This window comes from Meriones unguiculatus, chromosome 1 (genome assembly GCF_030254825.1).
Source record: "Meriones unguiculatus strain TT.TT164.6M chromosome 1, Bangor_MerUng_6.1, whole genome shotgun sequence".
Lineage (NCBI taxonomy): Eukaryota > Metazoa > Chordata > Mammalia > Rodentia > Muridae > Meriones > Meriones unguiculatus.
This window is the reverse complement of record NC_083349.1, coordinates 169,204,501-169,218,183: the sequence shown is the minus strand read 5'-3', so window position 1 is coordinate 169,218,183 and position 13,683 is coordinate 169,204,501. Positions and strand designations below refer to the sequence as shown.

At 42.8% G+C, this 13,683-nt stretch overlaps 1 protein-coding gene across 3 annotated transcripts in view; it reads left to right on the top strand.

Moving 5' to 3' along the window:
• The window catches only part of Tmem45b (transmembrane protein 45B), a 37,429-nt gene extending 25,085 nt beyond the window's left edge, over positions 1-12,344 (top strand). For all 3 annotated transcript variants that reach the window (XM_060371382.1, XM_060371380.1, XM_060371381.1), the window contains 5 exons: positions 6,482-6,681; positions 8,888-9,097; positions 9,623-9,807; positions 10,302-10,447; positions 11,388-12,344. In XM_060371382.1, coding sequence (XP_060227365.1) covers positions 6,498-6,681; positions 8,888-9,097; positions 9,623-9,807; positions 10,302-10,447; positions 11,388-11,499 — 837 coding nt within the window. In that variant the 5' untranslated portion in view covers positions 6,482-6,497 and the 3' untranslated portion in view covers positions 11,500-12,344. The remainder of the gene's footprint in view (positions 1-6,481; positions 6,682-8,887; positions 9,098-9,622; positions 9,808-10,301; positions 10,448-11,387) is intronic.
• Positions 12,345-13,683: the final 1,339 nt, after the last annotated feature.

The window sequence follows — 13,683 nt, the reverse complement described above, 5'->3', positions numbered from 1 at the left end:
AGTTATACAGAAGGATTGAAAAAAAATCTCCTATGAACATGTTGGGAAATCTGAGAAATTCCAGCAACAAATGAAGGTCAAGGAATACATGAAAGCTGGCCTTCTCCACCTTATAAACAGGTGGGTTGACACAGACTGGACACTGTGCAGAATTATGGTAACAAAGAAAACCTCTGCTCAAATAATCAGCTCACTGCTCTAAATAATTTGTTATGAAAATAAGGTGTAATCCTTATGAAGTCAAGCTAATAAATAAAAGAATACAAATTATAACTAAAAAAAAAAAAAAAACCTGAAGAAGACAGACTCCATAATCCAGGAAAGTAACTACAGTTAGGAGTCCAGAGTTGCTACAATTAAAATCTCCAAAAATCAGACACAGGAAGTAGAAAAGAACTCTAAAAGGTTTGAATGCTGTATTTAATAAACAAAGACGTCAATGTAGTTATTTTAAATATGTTCAGAGAATTAAAATTGTTCAAAGGATTAAAAAAATACAATGAAATGACTCAATAAATAGGATACTTAAATAGATAAATGCAAACTACAAAAAGAGTGGCAATTCTAACACTGAAAAGCCCGATTACCGAAGTTAAGAACTCATTAATTAGTGCAGGCCATTATGGCAATGATCAGCTGTGATCCTAGAATTTGCTAGGCTGAGGCAGGAGGATAAGTTGAAAACAAGCCTGGGCTATAAAGTGAGACCTGCCTCAAATGTGGGAGAAGAAGAGAGATGGAGGAGAGAAAAAGAGAGGTGAAAGGGAAGAGATGGAAGGAGGGAAGGAAGGAAACACAGAAGCAAGTAACTTTAAAAAAAAATCTAGCCATGAAAAATGGGTAAAAAAGAACAGAGACAAATAACAGAGCCAACAACTTGTAAGAAAATATTAAATTTCCCCACATACATGTAACATGAACTCCGAAAAAAGAGGGAGGAATGAAGAAATACTGACTGAAAACCTTAGAAAGTTGGTGAAAACTTTACAGACCCAAGAAGCTGAACCACAGCAGCTTTTGAAGGAAGAAACACCTAAGAACCAGGCCTAGTGGTGACCATCTGCAGTCCAGGCATGCAGGAAGCAGAAGAGAAAACTGTTTAACACCAACTGGTCCTGCACAAGACCCCATTTCAAAATGAAACCAAAACATACAGAGAACCTCCCACACAGACGTACCAATCAACTAACATGGCTGAAAACTAATGTCAGCAAGAAAAATCTGAAAAGCAGCAGGAGAGAATGGACTCGTTACATTTAGAGGAAATAACTGATGATTGTTGCTTTTTTTGTTGTTTTTTTTTTAAATCAGGACACCAAAAGTGCCACAACCTTATACTGCCTTAGGGACTGATCTAACTGGGGTGATGGGAAATGAATAAATAACACACATACATAAGAGATGTGTTCTAACGGAGTTGTGCCAACAGCAACCAGAAGACTCAGCTTATTTTATACACCTGAACTGAGGAAGTATCGGGGTTATTGTACACAGCTGAACAGGGAAGTGGGCTAGGAGGTCATCTGGGCCAGAAGACTCAGCTCATTTATTTTATACAGTTGAATTGAGGAAGAATTGGGGTTATTGTATACACCTGAACAGGAAAGTGGGCTAGATCCCTGTAGGGCAACAGTCTGAGGCTCTAACCATCTGGGAGGAGGAAGCTGTGGACCACATTTTCCACACACAATCAGCATCTGCACACAGACGGGGATGGGACGAAGGGGGCGGGGCATTGCCATGCATCTGAGGCAGTGGGGTCCTTGGCATGGCTGTGCTCATATAAACAATTCACCCAGGACTTCATCTGCTCTTACACATTCACCCAGGGCTTTCTCTGCTTCCCCTGCAAAGGGCAGTGGAATGTTTTTTAAAGGGGGCTGGGGTTGGGGACTTAGCTCAGTGATAAGAGCACTGGGAAGAACGGGAGAATTGTGAGAGGCAGAAGGGTCAAGGAAACCAGGGGTGCACCCCCCCCCCACTGAACCAACTAAGCAGGGTACCTAGGTTTCACAGACTGAAGTGGCAGCCTGCATGAGTCTGTGCTAGGTCCTCTGCATATGCTATGATTGTTGGCTTGATGTTTTTGTGAGCCTCCTCCTGACAGTGGGAGTGGGGGTGTCGTTGACTCTTTTGCCTGCCCTTTCCTTCTACCGGGTTCCCTCAATGAGCCTTGATGTGAGGGCTTGTGTCTGGTCTTACTGTATTTTGTTGTGCCATGTTGAGTTAAGGTGCCTGGGAAGCCTGCTCTTTTCTGGGGGGAGACATGGAGTGGGAGGAGTGGATCTGGAGGAGAGAGGAGGTGCTGGGAAATAAGGATTGAAGGGAAGCTGCAGTCAGGCTGTATTGAATGAGAAAAGAAAAAAAAAAGCCAGTTGGTGGTGGTGCATGGTAGAGGCAGGTGGATCCAGGTGAGTTCCAGGTCAGGCTGGTCTACAGAGAGAGTTCCAGGACAGCCAAGTCTATACAGAGGAAGACTGTCTGGAAAAACAAAACCAAACCCTCATTGTTTTAGTCAATCTTAAAGTTTTTGTTGGGCTGCTGTATAGGTTGGATGGACTCTACTCTGCAAGGTTAGGCGACAGTGCACAAACATTAGCACTTCAGGGAACTGAAGAAAACAAACAGGGACTCCGGTCCCTTGCCTGGCTTTGCAGGGTAGACAGAAGTCATGTAAGGGCTAAGAGTACAACTCAGTCAGTAGGTAAGATGCTTGCCATGCAGGCATGAGCACCTGAGCTTGAGCCCCAGCAACCATGTAAAAGCCAGGCGTGAGGCACCTGTCTGTAACTCTAGCACTGGAGAGTTAAACAAGTGGTTTTTGGGAGCTTGCTGGCCAGCCAGCCTAGCCATAAACGTGAATTCAGGCTCAAAGAGAGACTCTGATTCAGAAAACCAGGAAAGCATACCTTAAACTTACAAGTAAAAATAAATGACACACTGTCACTTATTTTTGTGAGATGAAGTTTTAAGCTATTTTGCAAGATGTTGCAGCTGAGAGAGAACGAGAGTGAGCGAGCCTCAACACTGACCTCTGGCTTTTGTATACCCATATACATACATCATGCACAAAAAGGGAGGGAGAGAGGGAGTGGAGAGGGGACAGATGGGAGTGAGAGAGAATAGGAATGGATGGATGGATTGATGGATGGATGGATGGATGGATGGATGGATGGATGGATGGATGGATGGATGGATGGATGGGTATCTGAGGAAGCTAGACTGATTGGAAAGGCATTCATCTCTCAAAGACAGGCAATAAAGCCTAGAGTGGGTGCCTGCTTCTTCAAATGTAGAAAAACACAAGAAAACATGAACAAGGAAACATAACAGCACCAAGGAAGAGAGTAACATCCACACAAAAGCCATTCCAAAGAAATGGAGAGCTATGAATTGCCAGAACACAATTCCAAATATCTGCTTTAAGGAAGCATGGTAAGCTACAAGAAAGCAGACTGATAAAGAAATCAGAAAATAAAGATCAAAACAGGAAATTGTTTAAAATTAAAATTAAAAAACAACCCAGGAGGTTCAGCCACAAGAAATCAGATGGGAAGAGGCCCCATCCTGAGTCACCAGCCCCACCCCACTTCAGTAGCCACCATCCCCGGCAGTGAACTTCATGCCATAAGTCAGGCCTGTGTCATAGCTCCAATCTTGAGAACAAAATGACAGCAACACCAATGGCTGAACAATCTGTTTCAATAAAGGCCAGGAAACCAAAAAATTCAAGAAGGACCTGGATCAGACATGGAGAAATTTCTAGTGACCTGGTTAAAAGACCAGGTAGAGGCATATCCCCCTCAGACACCCCCACCCCCCGCCCCAGTCACAAAGACAAGACAGCAATGGAGAAAGAAAAGGCTAAAGGACGCTTTTACTACATGTTGAATTTCACTGCCAGGTCTGAGTAGCCTAAGTAATCAAGAATTGTTTACTTATTATATGTCATGAACATGAATAGTGAGTCTGTATGTCTGAGTCAAGGGTCTTTCTCCCAGCCTGCATAGTTCCTAGGGGAAAATATCATTTTTCTTCTGAATAAATCTCAATTAACATTCATAATTTTGGTAAACAGAATAAAAGCACACCATGTCTGTTTTAATAAAGCACCTTCTTCAGGATGGGTACTAGAATAGTCCGCATAATAACACACCAGACTTTTCCCAGGTGTGTGGACATGGCATTGTGCTTGTACTTGCTCATCCCTAAATTAACCATCAGCTTGTATTATGCTTTAAATTGTGTCTTTTGTCCGTTTTCTGTTTTTTCCTTATTAATTTCTAAAGGGGGATTGGAGAGATGGTTCAGCAGTGAAGAGTACTGACTACTCTTCCAGAGGACCTGGGACCAATTCCCAGAACACACATGGCAGCTCACAATTGTTCTCTATCTCCATTTCCAAAGAATCAGACTTTCTCTTAGACATGAATGCAGGCAAAACACCCCCACACACATGAAATTAAATCTGACAAAGAAAGTAAATAAATATGAGCCAGGTACAGTGGCACATGTGTATGATCACACCACTTAGGGAGGCAGAGGCAGGCGGATCTCTAAGTTCGAGCTTAGTCTACAAAGTGAGTCCAGGACAGCCAAGGCTACACAGAAAAAACCCTGTCTTGAAAAACCAATTATCAAGTGGATATATAAAGCTTTATAATGTAACTAGCAGTCACTGTGTAGGTGTCACATTCCTGCTTTGTTACCTTTCCATCTCTCTCTTTTAAATACATTTGTGTGTTTCTCATGGGTATACGTGCATCTAGAAATGAGAGGATAACTTCTTCCACTAAGCCTGGACTTGGGTCACTGGGCTCAGCATCAAGAACTCTCACTTGCTGAGCCATCTCACCAGCCCCCTTTTTATCTTTTTGAGATAAAAATGCTTACAGAGCTAGGCCCAATCCTCATCTGCCATGAGGTAGTGTGGGCTCAGAAGAGATGCCCTTCGCCTAGGCCCCCTCGCCAGGTGCAACAGGCAGGAAGAGCTGGCTTCTAAGGTCAAGAGAGTTGGTACCACCCCTTGCCAGCTTTAGCACTCTCAAGAGAGGGCTATTTACCTCACCTGGGCGGCTGGCCTAGTGGTGCCAGTACCAAGCCAGCTCTGGGGGCATGAGAGCAGGAGAGCTAGGCCTGTCTCTTGCCAGCTGAGGCACCTGGATAAGGTAGCTGGGACAAGGCTGGAGAGCTGGCCCTGTGGCTATGGGAGGGCTGGCAGACTAACCAACTCAGCTACCATCCAGGCCCAGATCCAGGGCTTTGAGTTGGCACGCTCCAACATCGATCCCATCTATGAATGGCTAGAGCATGGGAAGGGGCCAGTCCTCCAGATCCAAAGCTGCAGGATCTCCATGACACAGGGCAGCAACAGGATATTCCAGGGCAGCAAAGAGGATTATTCCTGGGGAGGATCCAATATTAATATGATAGTGTAGCAGAAGCCAGAGGCCTTGAACCAGACCAATGACTCACTGCAATAAACATTTCCAAGTAAAGATGTTTGGACAAAAAGGTTGTATGACAAACTGTGAGACACAACAGCTTCCATGATGAGATATGTTTGCTGTTTTTAAGTTAATTTTAATTTTTTATTTTCTTTTGGGAAGGAGGTTGCAAGGGCAGAGGGCAGGTACAAAGGGATGGGTATATGACCAGGATTGGAGTACATGATGTGAAATCCACGAATAAAAAGTTTTAAAGATGATTACATAGCAACCATTCTTTTCTCTAATTCTTTCCTTCACATCTATACCTAGGAAGGTATCTTTACACTGAAACCAATACTTAACTGTCTGCCCTTTCTCCCACATCGTTTTCTTCTTGTTGTTTTTATTCTGCACAGCCTCAGGGCCAGAAGTTTTTTCTACATACCTAACTTATCTGACAGACAATGATATAGTGATTTAAAGGCTTTTCACATACAAAGAATTGATCCTTGTTGGTATGGCTTAAGACTTGGAATCAATTTTGCTTCTTGCCAAAATATGGAAGAGATGAAGTTTTTGAGGCAAGGTCTTAGGGAGCCTAGGCTCACCTTTCATTACTGGGAAGGTGAGATGACCTTGAACTCCTGATCCTCTGACTTCTACCTCCCAAGTGCCAGGATTATAGGCATGCAATGTACCACCATGTCTGGCTCAAAATATGTATAATGTGAAGACTTTTCTTTCCTGTAAATCATCTGGGTATGTTGTGATCCCAATGCTGGGAAGACAGGCAGGTCCATATAGCTCACTGGCAGGTCCAGCCAGCACAGCATCTTTAGTGGGCACCAGGCCAGTGAGAAGCCCTGTGCTAGCGTCAGGTGGGTGGTACCCCTGAGAAGCAATGCCTCAGGCTGTCCTCTACACACACACCCACAAACATACCCCTCCCTTTGTCTATCTCTATCACTCTCTTTCATGCACACACCTCTTCCTATATGTATCTATTTGTATTTCTATGTCTTCATCACCTAATAGTAGTCCCCATCTTTTAGGCATCCTAAAACACCGATGGCAAACTTCAAGGGCCACGCTCTCCCTGGGAGTTTCTTTCTAATATTTGGGCTGTGGTGGTCAGTGAAGTACCCGCTGAAGTACTTTCACCAAAAGGGCTTCAAGAGGACCCGACTGGGCCAACAGCAACAACGGATTGAGATCATTGAAGGTGCAATCAAGACTTTGTTTGCAGTCATTGGTAAGAACGAAAGTCATTCTGTCTATGGTAGCTCTTCTTCACACCCAGAACCGTTACTCTACTCCCTAGATCCTGTGAAACAGATGTTTTACTAGCAGAGATAATAGGACAAGGTCTTAGGTGACTGCTAGTCTTTTATTTTAATATCCATTCTGTACAAAGCTTTATATTAATACTTAACAAGCCCTTTTATTATATACATTATTAATTACTACCAAGTAAACTAGTTTTTGCTCTATAAAGTTGTAAGAAGAGACAAATACTATGTGAAAAACAAAATGCAAATAAGAATGGGGGATTTTTTAAAGGAATTTAAAGTTCTAAATAGGGCTTAGTTTAAACTTAATCATATTTCCCCATGTAGTCTCTTTCTAGATCTCAGGGCAGTTAACAACCACTCATTGGCATATCCTCCATGCACAAGTCTCAAGCATTACCAGGAGTGGCATCCACAGAGAGACCAAAAAGGCAGGCAACAAAAAGGTTAAGAAAGCCCTGGAGTGGCTGTGGGAGACTTCAACCCCACCTCTTTCTCACCAAATCCCCACTGCTGTCCTGCAGCATCGTTTCAGGCGCCAACAGTGACAACCGTAGTAAGTGTTCCTCCTCAAGCCATACCTGCTGAAGGTACTGAGGGAGCTTACTCTTAGGTTTCAGCCATGTGGCCTTGGCCTTTGGCTGGCTGGGTGTGAAGCCGTGACATAAGCCCTCCAGCAAGGAAGATTAAACAATGTCAGATCCAGCCAAGACTTCTTGCACGCACCAAACAGTTCTCTGTGCAGTAAGGAGTAAGGACCATATGACATAACGATAAAGAGAGCATCAACACTGCCTTAAAAAAAAAAAAAAGTTGAGCTGGTGCAGTGTTGCAGTCCTGTAATCCCAGCACTCAGGGAGGCAGAGGCAGGCGGATCTCTAGGAGTTAGAGGCCAGTCTGATCTACAAAGTGCGTCCAGGACAACAAAGGCTATACAGAGATAATGTCTCAGAAAAAAAAAAATAAGCTTATGTTATTTGCCATCCTAGCTGGTAAGTGACATTTGTTTAGTACCTCTCTGGTGCTCCTACCAGATGCCAGCAATTCATGTTCCAAGCACTAGAAAAAAAGTATAGTCTCCACTTCACAGAGCCTCCATTCTAGTATCTGGAACTCTTCTTGGATCATTTCACAAACTTCCTGATCCCTTATAGGTGATTGCAAGTATAAATGACTTCCAGGCTTGCCAAAAATATTTTAGGTATCAAGAAGGCAAATCTGCCTGTCAAACATAAAAAGTAGAAGGGACAAAAGCCACTAGAGTGGTGCAGGCTTGTAATTCCAGCACTTAACAGTCGAGAGGATGGAGAGTTTGAAGCAAGCTGGGGCTTAATAGTGCGACTATCTCAAAAAGCAAAAACTAAACAAAGCAAAACAAGAAAGTGACAAGAACCATGAGCTATCCCAAAGGCATAGCTTCATCGGTCTGGCCTCATTTGTCTCGCTTTAGACACCATGGCCAGATATGGTATGAGGCCTCAAGTCGTTCACCAGTGTTTTGAACAAAGTGCTGCGCTGAGGAAGGCTACCCACTCTACAGCAGGCCCAACACATACCCAGGAGTTGCTTCCCACCCTCAGGCCTGCACATCAGTCATCATTATGGCTTCTGTTCTGTGTGCCGTCAGCAGCAATCTCTCTTGGGTCTCCGCACTGCTCACTTGATAGAAAGTCCAAAGATTGAACTGGGCATAGTGGTACACGCCTTTAATCCCAGCACTTCAGAGGCAAAGACAGGCAGATCTCTGTGAGTTTGAGGGCAGCCTGGTCTACAAAATGTGAGTCTAAGACAGAGAAATCATGTCTTGAAAAAAAAAAAAAAAAAAAGAAAGGGAAAGAAAAAAGGAAGTCCAAAGATCAGTGTCTCAGCCTGTCATCTGAGGGGAAATGCTCTGCTCTCTGCTGTGCGCAGTCCCAGGGGACCAGTATGTTCCATTTCTATTGTTGCTTCTGCCCTGTTCTCAACCTCCACAGGAGCATCCAGGGACAGTGTTTCCATAGACTTCAAAGAAAACTTTTGTACGGGAAGCAGTTTTTAGGTCAGTCTGTGACCTATTGGCCACTGTCACCCGTATCTGGACCTGTTCACCTCTTCAGGCAAGCTTTGCTTTTTCATGTTTGTCTTGTTGACACCTTCCCCACATCAGTTTTCGTTTTTACTTCCTGGCAGGGATCCTGGCAGAGCAGTTTGTTCCAGATGGGCCTCACCTGCACCTCTACCATGAAAATCATTGGACGAAGCTCATGAACTGGCAGCACAGCACCATGTACCTCTTCTTCGGTGTCTCGGGGGTCACTGACATGCTCACCTACCTTTACTTCAACATCGTGCCCCTTGGGCTGGACAGACTGGTCTTGGCTATGGCGGTATTCGCTGAAGGTAACGTGGCCGGAGAAAGGGAAAGATGGACAAGTTGAATTTAGAGAGACCAAAGTTTAGGACAAGAAACATTAATATATATATAATGACCTTCCTCAGAAAATCAATTCTCAACACTTCTAAAACCTAAACAGGGCTAGGTCTTATGCTCTGAGTGATCCAGATAGCATGTTCCATAATGTAGCCAAGAAAGCTTTGGGTGAGGTCACACCTGGAAACACTTCTATATGTGTATATATACATATATATACACACATATGCATGTGGATGGATGTGTGTATATATGTTCACCCAATCATTCAACTTCTTACAAATTAGCATCATGGCTGAAATATTATACCCACTCTGAAATACATGCCTTTCATTTTCAACAGACCCACAAAACGAATCTGAATGTGCTTGCTGCCAGGGATATCATATAAACTGGCTTCCTGAATGCTGAAGAACCTTAAATCGAGTTGAGACAAATATAGGGAAAAGTCCATTTCAAGCAAATTTCTGATGGCTGTCATTGATTTCCAACAGGTTTTCTCTTCTATTTTCACGTTCACAACCGACCTCCGCTGGACCAGCACATCCATTCACTCTTGCTGTTTGCTTTGTTTGGAGGGAGTATCAGTCTCTCTCTAGAGGTGATCTTTCGAGATAATATCGTGCTGGAGCTCTTCCGAACCAGTATGCTTATTTTTCAGGGAACCTGGTTCTGGCAGGTGATTATCCACACTCAAGCTCCTCATATGGTCTGAGTTGAGAAACACCTTAGAGATTCCCAAGATTTCCCTAAGAGAAATCCCGGAAGTGACTTGCTGCCTGAAAAATTTACCAAGTATAGAGGGGGTGGGTGGGGGTGGCGGATGGCCTCTGGTTTGGTCATCCAAACCAGAGGCCGTTTTATCCCCAAACCAACCCTTGACTTATGCAATTTTTCTCCACTAAGAGCTTGCTGGTATACTGGCTAGTACCCTGTATTTACTAAATTACTGATATGAAATTCAAGTCCTAAAGTTCAGCTGTTTTAAAATCAGCCTATACATCAATTAAACTTAACTAAGCGCAACTTATCTGGGTGAATAGGGCTTTTGGTGTAACTTAACTATAGGAACTGTGAGAGAGTGTCCAACATACCAAGCCACTCTGCTGGCCATGAAGACAGCTAGTTGCTTCTCGGACAACCAACCAGAAAAATTCTCCTCTATTCCTCCAGATTGGATTTGTCCTGTTCCCGCCATTTGGAACACCAGAATGGGACCAGAAAGACATGGACAATATCATGTTTATCACCATGTGCTTCTGCTGGCATTATTTGGTTGCTCTTTGCATCACAGCCATCAACTACTCTCTAGTTTACTGGTAGGTCTGAGACAAATTTTGTGAAGTTTTCACTTCCTAACTAGTCCCTAAATATTGGTGGTTAACTTCTACTATATAATGACTGCCAACTTCTGCATGAAGTACTCGTTTGTAAAGCAGTTACAAATCTTACTTGACAGCATAAGGAGGCCTTGCTACCTTAAACTGCCTGGGTCATAGCAAACCTAAATTTCATGTACAGTTCTAACAGATTTTAAGGGAGTGTATGATAGGGAAATCCTCAAACCATCAACTGGTCTGGGCTGAAATCCCTGCTGTCACTAATTTGATGGATATATCACCCACTTCCAGACTTATTTTACTGACTTCCTAAATATACAGTTATCAAAATATGTACCAGAGCAGAAAGTGCCAAGTACTTTGTATTGACTCCCTGTACTTGCTGTCCTGGGCACCACAGAAAACCTAAGACATGTTGACTACTCTAGCCCTCTTCACTTTGCTATGTACTCGTTTTGTTAGGGTTTTCTTTCTTTTTTTTTTCCCCTTAACAAATGGGGAAAGAAGGCTTTAAAAGACTGAGTAAATTCACCAACTAATAATGTCTTTTTATAGAAGTCTATTGCTATGGAAGCTGTCCCTGCCTTTCCCCCCAGGTCCCTTATTTCTCTACCCCCAAAGCAGGTATTTCACCCAGGAAGAACCCCACAGAGACAAAAAAAGGTGGTGGTGGTGGGGTAGTTCTAACTCTACTTTCTGGACTATAAAATAGCTAGACAGCAAGAGGCCTAACTCTGGTTTCAAGACCGGAGTCCCTTTCTCTACTATATTGTTTACCTCTGAGCAGGCAGGTATGCTGATGTGCTATCACCATGTTTAACAGACACCTAAAAGAAAGGCTCTGTCATGCTTACACCCTGGAGTTAGAACAGAAGGCTTCTATGGCTATCTAACAGTTCTCATGGTTTGTCTACTACAGCTTTCTGGCTCGGGTGAAGAGACACGCAGAAGGAGAAATCATTGGGATTCAGAAGCTGAAGTCTGATCACACTGATCAGTCAGCCCTTTTGAGTGGCTCAGACGAGGAGTGACATGAGGCCTTGGGACAGTGGAGACCTCACATCCTTTACAATAGCTGCAAAAGATGTAGCTTGACCCCTCTACTTGAAGGCTTGCTTTGGTGTGCTCCTGGGGTGCCATATGTCGCATTCCTCATCTAAAACAAAGCTAGAGGCTCAAACACAGGAAATTTGACCTCACATATTTTTTTATGTACCATGTTATTGGAATATTTAAGCATGATTCAACTTCAAGTCTGTATTAGAGTAATACCATCCATATAGAAAACTGAACACCTTTCGGTAGCAGGCCTGTCCTTGTAGAATTACTTTACGATCCTGAACACCTACAATAGGAACTGATCCTGTGGATGGAGAAAGTTATGAATCTGACAGGACATTTCATGCTGCTTCTGATAACTTGCCTGTCTTCTCTCAATCAAGCAGGTACTTTCTTCTCAGAAATGTATTGGGACTTAGTTGATGACAGAGCAGTGCCTTCAGTTCAAAGCCAAGATTCTAACGTTTTTTAAAATAATAAAGCAACTCATAAGCTTTGGTATTTTAAGTGTTAACTTTTAAAATATTCTCTAATCAGTGGTATCAGAGTACTGCATTTTAGCCTTGATTAGAAATAAAACTGGCAAAGATAATCTTCTTAAATCAAGTGGCTACTTCATTGTTCAGCTGCGAACTGAAATTCTGCAGATTCCTCAACAGTATCCTACTGAGAAGCATTATACAGCAAATCTGTACCTTCCAAGATGCAGGAGAAAAAAAAAATCAGGTTATGAAAGGCTTCCAATTTTAAATCAAAGCTAAAACCAAAGTATAATGATTTTGAATTCTTAATATAGATATATACTGTTGATCCTGGACAGGTTTCGGTTTTGTCTGGTTTGTTTAGTTTTTATAACTTTCTTCAACAAGTATTTATTAAACATTCACTTTGCCCCAGCACTGAAATGTTTACAAAGATTAATGGGATATCCACCAAGAAACTCATAGTATGTGAGAGAACGCCCGAGGCTATCATAGGCAGTGTGATGGGCACCTGTTAAGAAGTGCAGGAACACATGCCTTTAATCCCAGCACTTGGTAGGCAAAGGAAGGCTGATCCCTGAGTTTTCAAGTGTCAGAACAGCCAGGGCTTTTTGAAACCCTGTGTCAAAAACAAAGCCATCTCTCCAGCCCCTGTACTTTGCTTTGTTTTTTGAGAGGCAGAACAAAGAAACAGTATTCCTGAGGGACTAACACGGAACTATTAAATATAAAATAGTAAAACTTAACTAGTGGTTTGGGATACCTTCATTGAATGATCAACCCTAGCAAAAGTCTTAGGCAGTGTTAAAATACAAGCCATGGGGCTGGAGAGATGGCACTTCCTGCTCTTCCAGAGGGCCAGAGCTCAGTACCTAGTTACATCTGGACATCCTCTTCTGACTTTCACCAGCCCCCGTACATACATGACACATATGCACACAAATATACAGATATACATAGATAAAAATAAATCTTAAAGTACAAGCCAATCAAAGTGATCCTCACTAAATCATGTCTTGAATACTTGGTCTGATTAATTGTAACAATTTGTTGACCAGACACTCAAGAGGATCAATGACTGCTTCTGTACTTCAAAAGCTGTTACCTGCCAAATATCCACCCCACCTGCCCCACTGCCTGTCTGGAGATCCTTTGATCTACACATGAAGAAGGCAAACGTGTCAAGACACTGGTGCTGTTGCTGTGGGCAACTCCAGTAGGAGACTTCTAAAGACTTCTAGTGTACACTATTCCAACATCAGACCAGGAAGTACTCAAAGCAAACTTCCTGGGGAGCCAACGCCACAAATCAGCATCTTGAAACAGACCTGTGTTTTACATCTGTGCTCTCTAGAATACACATATCTGACATATCTGCATGTATAAATCAGATGGGCAGTCAGGTGAATATAAAAGCTTAGGATAGACACAAAGCTGAACGTAAGTTACTTTTATGGAATTTGCTAAGTAAAATTGCAAGAGCTGTTAGCCAAAAGTAAATAGCTGAGTGTTTCCTACTTTCTTATTGTCTAGAAGCTATCACATCATTTTCAGTATGAAATATGATATCCAAAAAAATATAAAACACTCAGGTTAACTTTTATTCCCCTCACTCTAAGTCCTTCCACCTCTCATCACTTCAGTCAGCTCCCACATCAGTCCTCTAGGCAGCCA